Source organism: Sesamum indicum, linkage group LG7, assembly GCF_026168435.1.
Source record: "Sesamum indicum cultivar Baizhima isolate 11 linkage group LG7, ASM2616843v1, whole genome shotgun sequence".
Classification (NCBI taxonomy): domain Eukaryota; kingdom Viridiplantae; phylum Streptophyta; class Magnoliopsida; order Lamiales; family Pedaliaceae; genus Sesamum; species Sesamum indicum.
The window spans coordinates 11,912,323-11,932,941 of NC_142663.1; the positions used below are offsets into that span (position 1 = coordinate 11,912,323).

The following is a 20,619-nucleotide window of genomic DNA, read 5'->3' on the forward strand; positions in this document are numbered from 1 at the left end:
ATGAGTTTTTATCCATCAAATATCGACTACTTTGATTTAGTTTGTAGTTGCAGCCTTTAGCCCATAATGACAAACAAGCCTTTATTAATAAGTAAATTAAATATACAGAAAAAATGGATAATTACACTCATTTTCATAAGGTTTGGTGTAAATACATGTAGACCCTTTGCGGTTTAAAAAATTAAATTTAGTATTCGTAAAATTTATTTTCGTCTAACAAATAAGTCCCCCATTAATCCAAAATCACCAAATTTGCTAATATTAACAAGAAAAAAATGGATATAAATTTATATTTTATCCATGATTAACTTATTACTAATCAAATATTTTATTTATGTCCAGACTATCTTTATATATCTTCAACCATTAATACATGTAACCGTTATAATAATAGTTTAGCTGAAAAAATTTATTTGACTTGCAATAAGTCAATTGAAGCTAGATATCAATTTTCATTCGATTATTATTGATGCGTGCGATTTTAGCACGAGTTCATAATCCTTGATCTTTTAGATGGATCTGGGCTGCTTGGGTAAGAATTCATGAGAATAAGGACCTACAAAATAAAGAGTTAGCACTTCGATGCTTAAATTACTCTCAAACTTAAGGAATATAAAAGAAGGAATGAAAATGATAAATTATGATAAAGCTAAGAATTTAATATACAAGAGCACGATTTTGATGCAACAGAATAGCAGCCAGAGAAAAGTTCTCGAATCTGACAGCCAGAGCGGGGGGGGGGGGGGTTAATGGAGGGTACCCTCTCTATTTATAGAGGAGGAGTTCCGCAGCGATAGGAGTCCTGCCGAGGGGTATCCGCCAGCTTCAGTGAGAAAAGTGGGATCCTGTACCTCATTATTCGTTGCTTGAACCTCAAGTCTCCGACTACAGGGGATTCTTTGTTTGTGTCATCCTCCACCTGGCGAGGAGTCCTGTAGGATGAAGAGCTCCTCCTCTTGAGGACACATTATTTCTTATTAGTTAGCTTTGGGTGCTTTCGAGTTGGGCTCTTTCCTTTGGGCCAAATCTGACAAAGTTGACTTGCTTTCTTGATTGGGCTTTGATGCAGCGAGGGGGTCCTTTGGGCTGAGCCTGATGGACCCTTTCGTTGGGCTAAGCTGAATCGTAGGGGGTCCTTTTCTTGGGTTGAGTGTAATGACTTGGACAACTGCCTTCTTCATGGACTGGTGGATCTTCGCCTAGGCTTGGTACTTCATCTTGGACCAATTTTTTTTGGACCGTCCCCATAAATTATTTTTAATAATATCAATAAATTAAGTAAATTATGACTAATAAAATAATCTATTTATTAAATAAAAATAAATTTTAGATGTATTAAATATAATTTTTAAACAAGACGAGTGTATATAACAAATCTCGGAGAAAGAGAGTTTAATTATTCCTAAAGACAAAGAAATATGATTGATAATTGGAAATTCCCACCGTTGGTTGAGCGCATCATTAACTACTCCAACAGCTATAACCAGTCAGTTCCGACCCAGATCCGAAGATTAGCTCTCCACGGATCCGACCCGTTTGCCATCAAACTCGCTCAATATTCGCTGTTGATGCCAATTGAAAAGGCGTTCATTCTTCTCGTCGGCAGTTCGGATTTCGGCAGCGGAAAAGTTAGATTATCAGCGTGTTGAAACTGCGCAACTGAAGTGAACCTACTGAGAAATTCACAAGGTAAAATGAGAGACGACGCGACACGATTTTTTATTTTCTTTTGACTAATTCAGTAATTTCGAGGATTAAATGCATGACTGGGATCCAATGCTGAGTTTATCCTGGCGTGTTTGGTGGATTTTTTTTATGTATTTGTTTTCTTAGTTTCAGCTTTTGGATTACGGATAATGGCGGCGGCTGACAAGCAGAGTGCTTTAGATTACATCAATCAGATGTTCCCTACAGGTATGATTTACGTGCTCATTGCTATGTTATGGATGATGGTTGTGTAAAATTCATATCAATTGTAGTTTACGATAAGTTTGATTTATAGGCATGTTTCTGCATGCGTGTCTATACTGTGATATATTCAACAGTAATTTGTTTTTTGTTGTTACTGGCTCCAGTCCTCATGCAGTTATCATATAATTTGATTATGATTGGAGATTTAGGAGTCTCATTGCCTTTAAGGTTGTCGAACTTGGAATATTAGGATTTGACATACTTTCCATATATTTGGAGAACTTGTTGCAAGAAAATTCAGAACTGTTACAATGTTCTTTTAGTTCAGTGAAGAAGCCCAAGCCACGAAGCACTTAGTATGCTGAAAAAGAATTTATATGAATTGCAATAGAATGAGCCCCGTCAAATATTCTCTAAGTGATATATGAATAAAGGTTTGGGCTGTGTGAAGCTTAAGAATTTGTCTTTACATTATGCTTGAAATTGTTTCTTGAACCTTCAAACGTTGGTTAAATTAGTATTTGCAAGTTTGTTTATTGACAATGCGAAAGACGGTTTACATGCAGAGGCCTCTCTGTCTGGTGTTGAGCCACTTATGCAGAAAATACACAGTGAAGTTCGTAAAGTGGATGCTGAAATTTTAACAGCTGTTCGTCAGCAGGTTGGAATATCTTTTTATGGGTTTCTGTATGGGTTTAATTATTAAAACTGAACATTTGCTATAGTTGTGCTTCACATGATTAATTTTTATATAGGTCACCCCCTTTAATTGGTTATTGCATCTGGAGTTTCTAATCACGTTGAGAAAGATGCTGGTTGAATATAGGGAATAGTTTGCTGCTTTTGGCTTGCCCCTTTTTAAGGTGAACTGAAGCAAGAGGCCATATTAGTGTATATCATATAACTTAGTTTCTTATACTAGGTTTCTATGGATTGGATAGCTCACTCAAGATCTTACCTCTAGTGGATAGAACTTAAGCTTACAAATCAAAGCTTGTAAAGAGTATGTGTTTGGTGATAGTTATAAATGGCACGTTATGGAGCGTGCCATGATGCGAAAGGCAAGGTGCATTTTTGTGGGGCACTGGGCACGCCATGGTGCTCATGGCTTGCCTAGCCTTAAAAAGCCTGGCCTGGGATTTTTATAAAAAAATAAACCCAAATCTATGCTAGTTTCTTGTGGATAATTACACATTTCGTCCTCAAACTTTACCACTAATTCAATGTTGGTTCTCAAACAATTTTGTCCTCAAATGTTGGATTTTTTGATGAAATTGATTCTTTTATTTAAGAGCTTGTTAAAATGGACCTGAAAAAAAATTGACTGAGAGGAAGACAGCCGTGTTGGAGAACATGGCATGCCTTGTTTCTTTCTAACTTTCATTATCAACACCAACTGAAAATTCACCAGTGCACTCCTAAACTATGAAATTAACTGCAACAATGTACAAAATAATCACCAAGAAGAACAACCAGATTTCTTCATCATTTTGCAACAAATCACCAAGAAGAACAACCATGGGAAGAAAAACAAGAAGCAGTCATGAGTTATTCCTTCTTGAATGGCAAAGGTCACCAACAGCAAACAATGAGTTTGCCCAAATTATGGGGTAAGTTGCTTGATATATACATATATATATAGGGAAAAACGCAAGCAATCCCCTTTTGATATTGAAAATGAGCAAATTACCCCCTTATGAAAAAATAAATAGCGATTTTCCTCCCTATATTTTTTAAAATACAACAATTTACCGCCCTATAATGAAACAATTTACCTCCATATATAAGGAGGTAAATTGCTTTATTTTAAAAAGTACAGGAGGGTAAATTGCTATAATTTTTTCATAGAGGGGTAATATGCCCATTTTCAATATCACTGAGGGGATAAATTGTTATTCACCCTATATATATGTGTGTGTGTGTGTGTTTTTTCTGGTTTTCTAATGTGAATTATGAATTATTGGGTAGATTGAATTTTTATTTTCTAAAAATGAAACAAAAGAAAAGCTATCGTAGCTTATTCCAATGGTTAGATAATGAAATATGTGAGAGATTAAAGATGATCAATCTTAGATTTGCTGAGAAGAATTAACAATTTGGAACATGATGTGATAAATTATAAGAAAATGAAACTTAGTCGAGGAGTCAATTGATTTTAATTTGGTATTTCATTTTTAATTGATTTGTTGATAAATTTGTTACATCCATGGTTTAGGAGTTCCGTAATGTATTTGCAATTCATGTTGACAGTGGAGATAAGAAAAAAGCATGATTGCAACATGAGCTGAGGAGAACACACCCAGGCCGTGTTCTAGGTGTGTTCTCCAACACGACTGTGTTTCGGGCCATTTCTTTTGTTTGACAACCAACATCGAATTAGCGTGAAGTTTGAGAATGAAAAGTGTAACTTCCCCTAGTTTCTCTCTTGCAGTAACTTTTTTCTCCCACCTCTTCAACTGATGTCTTCTTCTTTGTTATTTCTTGTTTCTTTCATCTATTCTTTTTTGTTTTCTCTCTTCCCGGATGCTACAGTATTCTCTCCTTTCTTGTACTTTTTCTTTTCTTTTATGTCAAAGGCTACAGTTCCACCTCTTATTTGTCTTATTTTTTTGTGTGTTTTTTTCCTTGTATCTTCAGTAAATTGTTGACTACTTTATTATTATGATGTAGTATATTGTTATCGTTTAATGCCATAACTCATGTTTCTTCCTACAATGTAAATTTTTGCCTAAGTAAATAAATTTGTAATTCTTTTTGCTAAACTTCTAAATTTGACTTTTTCTTGAAAATTTTGGCTAAAAAGTTAAAAACCTAATGTTGAGGTTGCTGATTTTGGTAAAACTACTAATGGTATAAACATATGATTATTTTTGCAAATATGTTATGCTACAAAAAGGGAGAGCGCCGCACCATGGCATTCTCCATCATGCTCCTTAACAACTATGGGTTTGGTTCATGCTCAACTCATTTACTTGATATCCATCAAGTAAATGTTTAAATTAGTCAAGTTGTTCAAGCTCAGTTGAAGTTTCTCTATGGGTATTTAGAAAGATTAAACAAGCCAAGTTCTACCACTAGAGAGTTAATTTTGTAATTTCTAGATCTATGTTAAAGAGAGCATCGTCCACTTATACTAACTACATTACTGATCATAAAGCAATCTCTCAAACGAAAAATATAACATTTGAATATCCGGATTTTGTATGAAAATAGTTATGAACCATGATTCGTCTGATTTAGCCATTTATTCATGCTATTCAGTTTCAAAAGTTCTGTTTATTGTTCAATTTATTAAGGTCAATAAACAGATGAATTATGTAAATCTCTTTAAGAAAGTGGAAGATATCAAATTCTTGAATAAGTCTCTGTCAGTCCCTTCTTACTCCTCACTTATGTTAGGCAAATTAACATGGAGTAGTATGCTTTGCTGCATAGGCATGTTTATATTAAAGAATTCCATGTAGTTATGGTTGTTGATCACTTCTTTCTCACTGCTGTTGTGATAATTATCACATTTTTTAAAACTGGGTGGGTTTCATTAGACTTCATGTGTAACGAAACGAGATTCAGTTGCTCCATGCAATTGTCTTTATATGGAGATGGTTGTCACATCTCTTAGGAATCTTTCTTCTTTCAGTTATGTTTGTTTACTATATTGTTTTCTAGATACGATGAGCAGGCGAGCTTAGATTTTTAATTATGGTGGATCTTGGTTGATATGTATAATTTTAGTCACTTTTGGTCGATATCAATGAATTATTTCTCCATATCAACATAGTTGTTGTTACTTTTATTATTTAATGATGCTTTCCTTTAATGGCTTGTTTGGTTGCCTTATCTCTTAAAAGAGTAACTCAGGAACCAAGGCCCGGGAGAATCTTGCATCAGCTACTCATGCTGTTCAGGTTCGTTCATTCTTTTGTTGATTTAATTTCCTTGAAGAAGTTTGGTTCCTTGTGTATGCGTCTTTATCTTCCTTTGATTTGGTTCCAATATCTTTTGATTCTGTATTGCTGCTATTTAGTTAATTTGTTTTTACCATTTGAACCAGGAACTTATTTTTAAGATCCAAGAAATAAAAACAAAAGCAGAGCAAAGTGAAACAATGGTTCAGGAAATATGCCGTGATATTAAGAAACTGGATTTTGCAAAGAAGCATATAACTACAACAATTACTGCTCTTCATCGTCTTACCATGCTGGGTTAGCCATTTTACTCTTGATTCTCTAGAGTTCATCTTGGCTCCTTTATTCTTGTTGCATTTAGGTTTGTGAGGCGTACTGTTTTCGGGATGAGCTTTGGCTTGCCTATTGACTTTGATTCTCGAACAATTGCTATTTAGTTCCAGATGATAAAAGAATTTGTTGAACGTTTGCTAATTCATTTCCTTATGGTATATATATTGCCGTAGTCCTTTTCTTCTCTTGGTACTTTTGGACTACCAGAATCAATGTTCAAAGGGCTTCAACATAGATAGTGGTTATCTGATTGCTGTTTTCTGACACCCAAGTTTTTGATGGACTTTGGGTGGTTAGACGACTACTTGGATATCAATGAAGGAGAACTCCATAATCTATTGCATTCACAATTAATTAGGTCAACAAGTCAAGATAGCATTAACTTTCTTTTTGTAAACCATGGTGTTGTTGTATGTCTGTGAGATGAATTGTAGCGGACATGCTTTTTGCCATCTTCCTTACACCTTTATTTTCTTTTCAGCTATCAAGTTTTCTCTAAGGTATCCCATTATTTGTATACTTTTTGCAATCTCAAATAATATTTGCCCAATCCTTTTTCCATGTTATTTTCTTATATATTATAGTTCCTTTGGAAGTCTTTAGGGCTATTGTTATCTTTATAAAGGATATGTATAAAGTGCTATCAGTTTTTCGTCAACTGTAGGAAAGTTGAGTTTAATACTCTAGCATGAGGGCAGTGTTTTGTAAACTTTACTTTCTATTGAGTGTTTTTGAAATGTCCAACAAATCAGCACGTTTTGTTTTGCTCGTTTGTAGTGAGAAGCATGCTTGCCGTAAGTTATTGAAAGAGATGTAAAGATGTGACTTCTTAATCGATCATTTATGTCTTTTTATCTGATTTAAGAAAAAAATAATGCAATCTCTCTTGTTTTATGACAGTCTCTGCTGTCGAACAACTCCAAGTTATGGCTTCTAAAAGACAGTACAAGGAGGCAGCTGCACAGCTTGAGGTAATAAATAACTGTTAGAGAGCTTGCATGTATTTTATTTTGTAGTCATAGATTAGATGCTTATCATACATTTATTTTCATGGATCTCAGCTCTTAAGCAAGCGCTCAAAATTTTTGGTATTAAGGGCATCCCCATTTGTGCAATATGTTCATAAAATTATACTAGTGTTTTCAATCTCATGTAAAATATCTCAACTTCTTTTCAAGGTATAGGGTTTTCGGTGGAGAAAGGAAGGAGTTAATTGTGATCCCTTCTTAGGATGTCTAGATCTGAATGTATATTTTCCGTTCGGGAAGTTGGAATTGTCTCTTGATTAATTAATTGATTATCAAGTGAAACAAAAATTATTATCATAAGAATGTGAAGAGATGAATCGTATGTATTATTATGCTGCTTCTTATCACCAAACAAATGTGCTCAATGCGACAGGCACTCAACTATTTATTCTTCAAATTCTAATAAAATTGCTATACTTTAGCAAATTCCAATGATAATATGAGCTGTTGTGAAAATCTAACGTGATATGGCGAACATTAATTAACATTATTAAAAGATAATCTCTAGTTGGCGGAGGCTTTAGCAATGACCTTTTTGGATATGATGCATGATATTATCTTGCCTTGTTCACTTTTCATTTGTTTTTCCCAATTGAAAAAACTACTGATAGATTTCAAAGACATTAAAGATATGAAATTGAATTTTATAAATAATTTAGAGCTTTCTTAAAAAGGCATTTTCGAAGTTCATCATATATAAGTTGTCAAAAGTTAGATTTTGGTATGGTGATACATAGAAAGATTAAACATGGTTGAAGTGTGTTGATAGACATTATCCTTTTCCTTTTTTCCTACTATTGCATAATTGATCAGTACAAATACAAACTAAATTTAAAACAGATATCCTGGCTATATAATACAATATTGTCATTGGGTCTATGAAATTGTGTTTAAAGACTCCAAACATAGTCACTGATAAAGTTTCAATATTCAACTATTTGTTTTTTGTGCATAATTAACTGCAAGTTTGCTGAGAAGTCTTGTCATGTTGCTATCAAGTAACTGGAGACAAATTTTCAGTTATACAATGATTAGCATGATATAGAATTTTTTCTAGGAACCTTGCCTTTTTTCCCTATTTTTATTGAAAAGATCAGAATGAAGTGTATTTTGTTATCCAACACACTGGTTTTTCACAGCTAGAATTACGAATGATTTTACCACAGCTAACATTTTTCTTTAATGTATGAATTGGTCATACTGGTTTACTTACACTATAAAAACATTTTCATTTTGGTACCATAAGACCTTTTGTTTGAATAAAATGCATATTACATAGAGAGTTCAAGATGCTTGTATTTGTTATCTTCTGTTCATCTGTCTTGGTTTTCTTCAACTGCAAATGGTAATTTCATATTCAATTTCCACTTTTTAAATACGAACATGTTTATGACCCTCGCAGCTGTATATTTCTGTGTTATCCCTCCCATCAAATTAAAAGGATTTGTAGCGGCATTTAATTTCTTGTCAGTTGTTTAATATGTGGCGTACTCTACAAAAGTAGAAGATATTGGGATTTTGTTTCATTTTCTATTGGTTATAGTTGTCTTTCAGTTGCTCTCAGGTTCAATATTTCTTAGAGGGATAAGTATAATTTTCAATTAATTAAGATACTATTTTTGTTTCAATGAACATCTCTGGCAAATTAGCAATTCCTTTTTGGCTCTTTATGTAGTTATACATCCAAATGGCCAGTCGTAGAAATTGAAACCTTGCTCGGTCTTATTGGTTGTTGTCTATATATGGATATTTTGCTCAGTCATGTCATTTCCATAATATGGCTTGACGCCTACATTTCAGGCTGTCAACCAGTTATGCAGCCATTTTGATGCTTTCAGAGATAATCCAAAGATCACAGAGCTTAAGGACAGGTTTAAGAGCATCAAACGAATTCTGAAGTCACACGTGTTTTCAGATTTCTCTAGGTGTGTAAATGCTGTTTGTATGTGTTGCTTTATGTCATGTATCATGCTGTTTCCTGCACATATGTGAATTAGCTAATTGCTGCTACATATGTGTTCTGTAAGAGCCCAACACTGCCAGTCAAATATTCTTTCTCTCTGCACAGTTATATGCAATTGGTAATGTTTGATCTGTTGGAAGACGTGAGATAGGAGAACAAATTAAATATTATAGCAACTTTCTCTATATTGGGATCCATCAATGACAAGCATTCTCAGCATCGAGTGCATTTCTTGTTTTTTGAGTTTTTAGTGACGTCCTCGTCCGGGTCCATATTAGCATGCCTAAAACTTTATTTGGATGTATACATTGTTGGTGTGGGTTGATTTTTTTACTTAATATTACATGGAAACAAACTTGTCCTTGGGAGTCTGAAATAATATTATTAGCAACTAGCATATTTAATTCTACCCAGAACTTCTCTATTGTGCTATGAGTATTTGCTTTTTTCCCTATGTGATTCAAAGCGGCTCCTGCAAGGATGCAGGAGGAGCAGCTGACGGAATTGTCCATAATACCCTTATTATACTTAAGCCTCTGGTGCTATTATCTCTTAATATGTGTTCATACCAGATAACCAGCAACAAGAAAATGTTTAGACACCCAAATACATATTAGAACAAGAAGTGACGTGTTACTTCTTTGTTTCTTGAGCACTGGGCATGTGCTCACCGGAGTATGACATGTGGCAACTTTTTAAATCCTTCTCTTTCTCATATACATTTTTCTTCACTTATTCATGATTCACTTTTCAATATTATGGATGAATGTCTGACATTGGGCAAATCTCGTTCTAAAATTCTCTTATATCAGATTGTTTTTCCCTGAGGTAGTTCAGAAAAAGCATCTCATGGTTTTCTATATTTAATATGGTGTGCTTGTAGTGGTTAATGCTTTGCTTAATTTGGGTTGAGTTTCTCCTAGTGTGAGATGTGCCATGTTCCTCATGTTTTGTCTTTACTTTTTCCCATTTATTTGTCTGTTATTTTATTAAGTTTCCTCGCTATCTATTCTTTGTCTATAGCTTAGGTACAGGGAAAGAGACCGAAGAAGCTAATTATCTACAGCAGCTATCAGATGCATGCCTACTTGTTGATGCTTTGGAGCCATCAGTCAGGGAAGACTCAGTAAAGAATTTTTGCAGCAGGGAACTTACTTCATATCAACAAATTTTTGAGGGAGCAGGTACATCTGGTTTCTTGGTTTTGGTTATTGGTGTCAGCAATTTCTGAAGTTGAATTTGATTAAGAACTTGAAATTTTAGTATATTCTACTGTTCACAGAACTAGCAAAGCTGGATAAAACAGAAAGAAGGTATGCTTGGATCAAGCGTCGACTGAGGACCAATGAAGAGATTTGGAAAATTTTCCCACCTTCCTGGCATGTTCCCTATCTGCTGTGCATCCAGTTCTGCAAGTTGACAAGGTTGGTGACTTACCTCTGATTGAGTTTATATGTGAAAGCGGGCCTATTGTTTGTGTTTTCATTTTCAGTTTTTAGATTTTGAAACAGTGATTAAATTGAAACCATTAAACTGTTTCTTATGCTTTCATCACTGTGATAGTAAATTTGGTGAAATCATCACAGATTATCAATTTATTTATGGTTTGTTTGCTGTATCAGCAAACTCAGAAATGTGCTTTGGCATCAAAACCCTGTTGAAACCACTTTGTTTTTTATCTGCAATCCTGTGTGGCTGCTGCCTTTGCTAGTTGGCTTTTTCACCCCCTCCTAGACAAATTATATTCATGACCATTTTTTACGTTGAATTCATAGAATAAATCTTGGTATCAAAGGATTTGCTGAATTTTTTATTCTGGCTCCTAAGGAGACATAACAGAAACCAATCATGTTACATTAATAAGATATGCTGTAAGATTTCTTATAATCTTTTCCATAATGATAAATTAGCGTCACTTTCTCTGTATTCCAGGACACAACTTGAGGAGACCCTCAGCAATCTTAACGAAAAGCCGGATGTTGGGACATTATTGTTGGTAAGTTTTCTTTGAATAGTCCCACAGGGATACCCCAATGGTTGAGGAACTGGTATTTCCTAGTTGAGGTGTTGGGTTTGAAACCCATATTCCATTGGATGTGTGCGTGATAAAAATGAAATTAAAAGAAAAAGGTTTCTGTTTGAATACTTTGTTGCACGAAGTCATCCTCAGGATGGTAAAAACCATCAGTGTGTAAGCAGGCACTTTTCCTTTTGTCCACTTATACATCGACTTCCCCGGAGATGTATTATCGCAAGTCTCAACAGTTGAGGTCAAACTCATTGCCTCTTCTGTGCTTTTCTGTGTTTATGTATTTAGATGCTCCTTTTACTTTTACCCCTTCGTGGGTTTTTATTTCCTTTCTGTTTATATCTGGTAGCAGTTACAGAATTTTCTGCCTGTTTGCCTATGTGCTCCTCGATCAGTAATACAGACTTAGGTAGAAACTAATTGTTTTAGTTACCCCTGTCAGCCTCTTTCCGTGCAAACACTGATGAGATACTGAAATCTATGGTTTCTTAGTTTCTCTGTGTCTTTGCATGTTAAGCCCTCTGTCAATGGAGCATCATCAAATAATTTCACGTTAAATAAATTAATAAGAGTATTTTTCACCTGATATAGCTATATCTTTTACCAGTTTCACTTTTTCGATCCTTCTAATATTGATGCATGCTTCCAGGCATTGCAACGGACTCTGGAATTTGAGGAAGAATTAGCAGAGAAATTTGGTGCTGGAAATGGTAGCAGAGAATCAGGAAATGATGTCGGGGAAAGTAATACTGAAAATAGCAATCAGGCTGTTTCAGACATTCGAAAGAAATATGAGAAAAAGCTTGCTGCAAATCGTACAAATGAGAACGAGGCATGAATCTGCAATTACTTGAGTTAGTTGATGCATACACAAGTCCGATTTATAATTGGCTGCATCATGTTACTTTCTGACTTCTGAGATACTTCTTTCCCTTGTCAGGAGCAAAATGAGCACAAAGATTTGTCAGTGCCTGGTGCCGGGGTAAATTCCTTTACCTGGATGTTCCAACTAGCAACTCATTCATCAGCCACCTTTCTTAGTAATTCTACAATAAATTCTTTCCCCTCCCCCTCCCCCTCCCCCTCCCCCCTTTTTCTAAATTTTTTCCCGATATAAGGATTACGTTCAGTTTCATTAGATAAATAGGCAATACAAATCTTGCTTCCTTGTTTGAAATGAGTTAGAATCTGCAAATGATATTCATGCACAAGTTCATGGGCAGTAATTTCTAAAAATCATGGTTTGTTTTGCTTCTAGTAACTGAACTTCTGCATGTCAAGGCATGCTCAGTTATTATTTTTGATTAAATCTTAATAACTGAATCTATTTTCAGGTGCTTTGCTTGTTAAAAGATTGAAAAAGAAAATGATTTATTGGAATGTCAATTTGGAAAAAAGAAAATAAAGTCAGAAGTTTTAACTGAGATGTGTTTTTACAAGTCAATAGTTGAATGCTCTTGAAAATTTTGATTTATCATATCTTTCCAAGTTAACTTAAACACTGTTATTTTAAATAAGTTATGGGACAGTAGGTGAGAAATTGATTGTATTATTGATTCTTTGAACAGTTTACTTTAACACTTAGATCCTTCTCATTTAAGCCCGTAGCTTGATTCTCATACTAGATGCAACCTGAAAAATGAAGTGCCTGCACTTTATCCTGTAATGGTGTGCTTGATCTATGTGGCAGTTCAATTTTCGAGGAATAATCTCATCATGCTTTGAACCTTACTTGATGGTATATGTGGAACTCGAAGAGAAGACTCTTATGGAGCACTTGGAGAAACTTGTACAGGTTTGGAGCATCCAATTCTTTTTATCAACTTGTAAGTGGAATTGGGATCTCCTGCACGACATGCATTTATATCTCATTATTTCAGGAAGAAACATGGGATGTTGAAGACGGAAGTCAAACTAACATTTTATCTAGCAGCATTCAGGTATAGAAATGAAAAACATAGTGGAAATCTGTTTGTAAATAGCAAGAAGATAACAAGCACTTGTTAGTTATTCAAGTATGTGAATGCATATGCTTAGTAATATTCTCCTATGTGTTTTTATGGAATGTATATTGCTTCTGTACTTTTCCCAAACAAGAGGGTACAATATGGTTGAAGAGGAGGATGAGGAAATGTATCGTAACTGCTGGCTTAATTTTCTTTTCTGAAGCACCTATTCCTTTTCTCTTATCTTAAGCAAATGATGGCAGACTGTGGAGGAAATATTTCCATGTTTTTTGAGGTGCCAGAATCTCTCTTTACTTGGCGTACAATTTTATCTCACCGCTGAAGGCTTGATTGGGCATTTAATTTTGGTATTAAAGAATTACAAGCACAATTGCATTTTATCAAATCAGTTCAAATATGTGAGCTATAACGGTCCTGTTTCTTGTTCTCCTGTGATTTATGTGGCACCCTTAGTACACTAAATTCCTCCTTGCCATGTAGTATCAAATCTGATCTTCATTTTGAAAATGTCATTTTTGTAATATTCATCATTTTCTTATTGTTTTTGCACTTTAGTAAGTTGTTAAAATATCGCTTGTACTAAGTCCTTGCTTGTTTATGAAGGTCTTTTTGATTATCAGAAGGAGTTTAAAGAGATGCAGTGCTTTAACAAAAAGCCAGACACTCTTTAATTTGTTCAAGGTGTGGTTTCCCATTTTGATTATTATTCCCTGGCCTGAAGCAGATATTTACTTCTATTAGGTTGTTCATTTCTGATTTAGGAGCCTACTTTCTAATTTTGAAGACCTTGGTTGTCCTGAAACCTATCGTCAGTTGGATTCTTTTTAGGTTTTATCATTGATCTGCATTTAATTGAATTAGTTGAAAATTTTAAAATTTTGTAATACCGGACTCTTCACAAGCTCCATTTTTTCTTCAGTTAGTGTCCTCATTCCGGATTCTTGACAAAAATTTCAGCCAACATATACATTGCCAAAAGAAAAGGAGGAGGAAAAGAAAAGAATGAGGAGTAAAGAATGTTAACACTCTTGGTGAAATTAATATACAATGCACTGCCTGAATAACTATATTTGTGAGATCAACATGAGTACATGTGGTCCGTAAATGAATGTTACTGCTCAATGTACAAATGCTTCTGAAATGAGAAAGAATCTGAGAAAGGAAAACTATCACACATCTTTCATTCATACACAGAGAGTATCAATATATGTACAAGAAATATGTCCTAGCTAGTCACCTAGTATAGAAAAGGAAATAAAATCAAACTACATCATACAAAATAAAGAGAATATATGCAGATACTACAATCCCAAGGATCTGGAATTACAACAATCTTCCGACAGTTTGATATCTTACACTAAAGATGCTCCGACTCAGGAGATTGGAACCAAAAATCTATGTTTAAAGTTTCACAACGGTTTCTCCATGTCAGAAAGGCAAGTGTGACCCTCGACTAAAGAAGAAAGATTCTAATAGCTGGGCAGGTCATGTATCTTCTGCAGCATGTTGCTGTTTGATTTTTGGTTGCCCTTAATTGCAAAGTCCTCGATATTAAAATTTCTCTATATGCTGTTATTATCTGTCATTCTGTAATGAGGTACTTATTCTATGTCTTCACACAATAATTCCATTGGAGAAATTATAATCTTGTCAGAAGAATCAACTGAGCAACAATCTGATACTAACAGAGTCACATAGTAAATGCAAACTTATCCATATACTTGTAACTTTTATTCAACTTGAAAAATGAAATAATTAGAGGCAAAACTGACCAAATTTTAACCTCTCACTTACTGATATTGGCACTGTTTCACTGTTCTTGCCTGATTGCCTTGAAAGTATGATGAACTTTTACCTCCTTAACATTGTGGGATTAAATTGCGATGCAAATGCCTAGGCACTGTATGATTCTGCTTTTGTTCTGGAAACAGTTAGTCTAGACTGGATTATGAAACCCCATTTTATGTCATTTAAGTCAAGCTTCTATAAATAGGTTTTCCATCACAGAGATCCATTATATGTCCTCTAAAACTCCATATTCCTGAAAATAGGTATTTGAAAGGATTCTTAAAGCATATGCCACAAAGCTTTTTGGTAGACTGCCTAAGGGTGGCACAGGGATTGTAGCAGCTGCTACTGGAATGGATGGTCAAATTAAAGTACTACTTCCTCTTTTAGATTAGGTTGTTACTACACAATTATGTTTTTTGTGCTTATCCCCTAACTGGCAATATTTTGCAGACATCTGACCGGGATGAACGTTTGATCTGTTATATTGTCAACACAGCTGAGTATTGCCAGAAGACGGTTGGTTTTTAATTCGTTTATCTGTAGTGATCAAATTGGATTTCAATTATATGCAATGTAGTTTGGTTTTAAAAGAAACATAGAGAATGATTAGTGTTGACATAAATTAAAATCTTTAATCTTGCCAAAGAGTGGTGGGAGATGTCCTGTGTATGTTGTCTGATACTCCACTTATCTCTCAAAATGACCAGATTGTAGCAAATGTATGATGGGTCTGTTGGATGATTGAGACTACAGGTGGCGTCAGGGATTTTTATCCGACTTAAAATGAAGCAAATACTTGTTGGTCGCCATATGACCTTTAAATATCTTTTGTGTTAGAAAGAATCTAAATTTTTGTAGCATCTCTGATTGACTAAGAGGCTGGTGTCTGTGTGACTCATGGCACATCATATCCGCCGCATCTGGAGTCTTGTTTATGTAAGATTTCATATATAAAATAAAGTACTGAGATGATGTGATGACAATACATTTGGTACTAGTGTTTGTCCTTTTTCTGCAATTTTCTTATTTCTGAACTTTCATTTCTTCATTTTTCTCTTGTTCAAGCAACCCCCACTTTATGTCTTTAGTCAGGTGAATTGGCCGAAAATGTGTCTAAAATAGTTGATCCTCAATTTGCGGACAAGATTGATATGTCTGAAGTACAGGTAGTGCATTTTGCATACTTCTAAGACAATTCTTGCTGGGTCCTCTTTCCCCCGCTTTCCTCTGTATTTCAACGACCTATGTTTCGTGTTACTACTGTATTTTGCAGGATGAGTTCTCAGCGGTTATAACAAAAGCATTGATAACTCTCGTGCATGGTATAGAAACTAAATTTGACACCGAAATGGTTGCAATGACACGTGTTCCTTGGGGCACGCTGGAAAGTGTCGGTGACCAGTCCGCGTAAGATGACTTTATGAATATGTTAACCACTGAACATCTTAATATGCCCATTTTGTTTTTGACTTTTTCGGCATTCCTGTCAGGTATGTGAATGGCATAAATACAATTCTGACTGCTAGCATTCCTGTACTTGGAAGCCTTCTTTCAGCTATATATTTTCAGTTCTTTCTTGACAAGGTAAATATGTTAGTAGATTTCAAGTTTGTCCACTTCTTATCTTGCATATTAATGCAAATTTATTACCTATGAAATTGTTTGGTCTTCTCACTATTTATATTTGTATACATATGGTTGTATCCCAGTGAACATTAGTAAACATGACTGTCGACCGTGACATTGACCCTTTGGATAAAATGATAAGAGAGATGAACACATTTAGTGGCTGGTTACTCCAGGCAACATACATGTGTGCCAAAACCTTGGTATAACTTGCTTTTGGTTATTCTTGTTTTTGCTTCATTTGCTGGGTTCCATCTAAATTTATTGCCTGTTTGATCTATATTAGTCATATTTGTATATGCTTTCTTTTGCTCATGAGACAGAAGGTCTGAGAGGGTGAAGCACGATCTCTCACCAAATATCTGGTGTGCTGTTAGAGTGAATCAACTATCTAAAGCATATGGTCGGGTTTGTGGCCCAGGGGCATGTAAATGTACTCTTGAAAAATTATACTATCTGCAATAATCCAGAGGAGACATTCTTACATTTTGTAAACTTATTTATTATTTTGTCTTCATCAAATACTCATACTTTCCGATCTTTGCAGCTTGCATCAAATCTTGGTCCTCGCTTTTTCCTCAATATATTCAAATGCAAGCACATATCGGAAACAGGAGCACAACAAGTATTTAGTTTGTTAACTCTTCTGTGTCTTAACATTTGTTATGTAAAAGTTAACATGATAACATTGCAATTCAATCAGCAGAAACTTTATTGCTTACAAATATTTCCAATAATTATATTGTTTTTCGAATATTATAGAAATTGTGCTGGTATAAATACATTACATATATTATTTATGTAAAGCTCAAGTATTTTGCAATTTGCAGATGTTATTGGATACACAGGCTGTAAAAACAATTCTTCTGGATATTCCTTCCCTTGGAAAACAGGTATGTTTGCACCTCTACTGGATTGCAGGAACTAGACATCATCAAATAGTATAGAGAATCTGTGTACTTATTCTGGCTTTTTGCATCTTCTTTCATTTGTCTTATTTACAAGCATGTGGAGCATTAAGTTGATCTGAGTTGCACATTTCCCATACCTGCAAATATAAGATGGAAATTATCAGTGCTTGTCAATCCATACAGCAAGTCTTAGTACATATTCCTGCGTAGCTTGAACAAGGATCAATTAGCTGACCTTAGGTGATTTTCCCTATATATACAATTAGCATATTGAGGATCATTTGCTATAGATGTTTTTTCAGAATTACTTTGTTGGAAAAAGTACAAATCATAGTCACATATGGATTTAATGGTGCTACTCCTTTTTTAGGATCTGCAGGCTAGTTATGAATAAGCAAATAACTCCAGCTGGCATGAGTTGGATCACATAATGGTGTACTCTTCACAAAAGTAGCTTCCTGTGTTGGGGACCATGAGCTAGTTAAAACTAAGGAAATGGCATCCAATGTTACATGCCCAATAATCTTGAGTTTTCCCCTTCTTTAGAGTCTGTGTGCTATTAAAAATACACAAATGGCTCCAACTGCCAGCAGTTGGATGACATATTGGTGTATTCTTCACAGATTAGCTTAACAGTGTTGGGACTGCAAGCAAGTGAAAACTGTGAACATGGTTTCAACTGGAAACTGGCTAATAATCTTGAGGTTCCTCTTTTTTAGATTTTGGGAGCTAGTTAACGAATGCGAGCATGGCTTCAACTGCAAAATGCATGATAATCTTCGTTGGAAAATAAAACTTTTGCTCCGAAAGCGCGCATATTGCATCTGTGGATAACGATATATAAGTGTCCCTTTTACATGCTACTTCCACATTTCAATGCACGTGTATGCAAACATTTTCTGATTCACATGTGAAATGTGGCGAGACAATCTTAATATTCAATATGCAGCTGTAGCTTGTTAGATGGTGCATTCCCACCATAGATATTAAAAAACATAACAGCTATGCTATATTTGCATCTGAATATCATAATGCTAGTTGTAATTTTTGTAGAATATTTCCATTATCTATGTTGGCTATAGTTCTCAAACTACAAATTAAGTTCAAACAATCCTATTAAAGTAGTGTGGTAGTCTGAAGGAAATCTAAAAAGAAACGATCAACAGAAGCTATTCTGGTATGTGTGGACCAGAAATTCAATCTTAGAAGGTTGTAACTTATGGTGTCCCCTTTCTCACTTCCACGAGATAAATGCCATAACTACCCCGTTATTTTGGTTTTGTGAACAGAAACCGGCAGATGCTGGCTACTCAAAATTTGTAAGTAGTGAAATGAGCAAAGCTGAAGCATTACTAAAGGTCTGATTGAACTTTACACCAAAACTTTCCCATAAAAATGCACTTCTATATCTTTCCTTCTGGACATATTCCCTTACTTGTTATGCAGGTTATTTTGTCCCCAGTTGACTCTGTGGCAGATACATATAGTGCTCTGCTGCCTGAAGGTACACCTTCAGAATTCCAGCGAATTCTGGATCTAAAGGTTTGTCCTTAACCACCATCTTGAATTTGTTCTTTTTATTTCTTTGAATTGGAAATTCATAATAAATTCGTTTTGGTATATGATGGCTTATATATGCATATATGAAAGGTCTCAATTCTTACTCTAATAAATTTTGGGTCAAGACATTTCTTTGCTATTTCTACTAAAAAACGGATGGCTCTCGACTCCAAATGGACTTTATCATATACATGGAGAGTCAAAATCAAACTCAGCTGCTCATTGATTGAATATTATCACTCTCATTGCCAGGGCCTCAAAAAGGCTGACCAGCAAAGCATACTAGATGATTACAACAAACGTGGAGCAGGGACATATCAACCAGATATCAAGCCAGTCGTCCAGGCTGCCGCTACCACTACTGTTGCACCAGTTGTAGCTAATCCATCTACTCCTGGAATCATCCCACTGAAGGAAGATATCGTAGCAAGAGCTGCTGCACTTGGGAGAGGCGCTGCCACAACCGGAATCCGGAGATTCCTAGCTTTAACTGAATCATCTAACAGAGATCGTAAAGACGGTACTTTCAGGAAGCTTTTCAGCGGATGAAACCTAGATGTGTTTTCTATTCTGTTCCTTCCGCAATTCAGATTCGATAGTTCTAATATTTTCACAACTCTAGTCACTCAACCCCAACCCAACCTTGTTAGAAAACCTCGTGCATTTTTTGAGTTCTCTTGAGCAATTTTGATATGCAGATTTTTTGATTTGGCAAGAAGGTATATGCAAATTTCAGAAGCTTATTAATGGGTGTTATGTTAAGATCGCAATAATTTGGAGTAAGCCTCAGAATAGCAAAATGAGTTATAGTTGGTTAGTCGGTTGTAAGAACTTGTACTCACCAAAAACGCACTAGTTTTGCAGGAACATTTATGTCCATGATATTTTGCTTCCTCTGGTAATTTCTGTCAGAAACTATGATACTTCTTGCCCAGATGCTATCAGTGTCAGAGTAAAGGATCTTCGAGTAGTTCTTACTTTATGTAACTGGTTCTTCTCTTAATAATCTTTTACGTTTTAAAAAATATTATAAATAAAAATAATTTTTTTATAAACTAACAAATTGCATTTAAAAAAAAACGAAAAAAGCAAAAGTAACCAACATAAGATATTATTGACAAAACAAAACAATTGGTGTAGTGGTGGTAAAACCACATAGAGTCACTTTTGGAAAAAAGAAGGTAACTATAATTAATTTTTCAAATTGTCTAATTAGGAACATAATCGTCTATTTAAAAATTAGTGTGGCGATGTCATGTTTTGTAATTATAGAACGCCTTTCCTTTTTACATAGTATAAATAAGTCTTACCCTCAAGTTAAATAATACATAATCTACATCAAATTTACGTTGGATACAAATAAGAAAACATGATTAAAAAATATAATAAAACTTTAATTATACTATGCATCAAATGTGCACCGACTTCTAATATAACTTAAAAGTTAGCTATAATTAAAGAAAATTTTGTAACCAAGAATGAAAGCAAATATAATTTTCGAAACATATAGTAGGGTTGAAAAAAATGTATCTAATATGGTGCTTAGAGTATGGATTTATGTGTGAATTACCTAAAATACTCTTACTTAACTTAAT

General features: G+C 34.8%; 1 protein-coding gene across 11 annotated transcripts; it reads left to right on the forward strand.

The window, feature by feature from the left end:
• The first annotated feature begins 1,419 nt into the window (after positions 1–1,419).
• Positions 1,420–19,773, forward strand: LOC105166634 (vacuolar protein sorting-associated protein 53 A). Of its 11 annotated transcripts, none has more exons than XM_088882619.1 (25): positions 1,421–1,689; positions 1,834–1,914; positions 2,478–2,572; positions 5,760–5,816; positions 5,963–6,113; positions 7,050–7,120; positions 8,978–9,102; positions 10,164–10,324; positions 10,423–10,564; positions 11,073–11,136; positions 11,819–12,001; positions 12,110–12,151; positions 12,860–12,964; positions 13,050–13,109; positions 13,740–13,817; positions 15,188–15,295; positions 15,378–15,443; positions 16,016–16,093; positions 16,201–16,334; positions 16,418–16,511; positions 17,101–17,178; positions 17,384–17,446; positions 18,754–18,822; positions 18,911–19,006; positions 19,277–19,773. In XM_088882619.1, exons 2-25 carry the CDS (start codon positions 1,857–1,859, stop codon positions 19,571–19,573), a joined length of 2,475 nt encoding a protein of 824 aa, XP_088738745.1. In that variant the 5' UTR covers positions 1,421–1,689; positions 1,834–1,856; the 3' UTR covers positions 19,574–19,773. The 11 variants fall into 11 exon arrangements, with proteins under 11 accessions (XP_088738746.1, XP_088738745.1, XP_088738744.1 ...); XM_088882618.1 differs by having other exon boundaries at positions 1,840–1,914; XM_088882620.1 differs by lacking the exon at positions 13,740–13,817 and having other exon boundaries at positions 1,420–1,689; positions 1,840–1,914.
• The last annotated feature ends 846 nt before the right edge of the window (positions 19,774–20,619 follow it).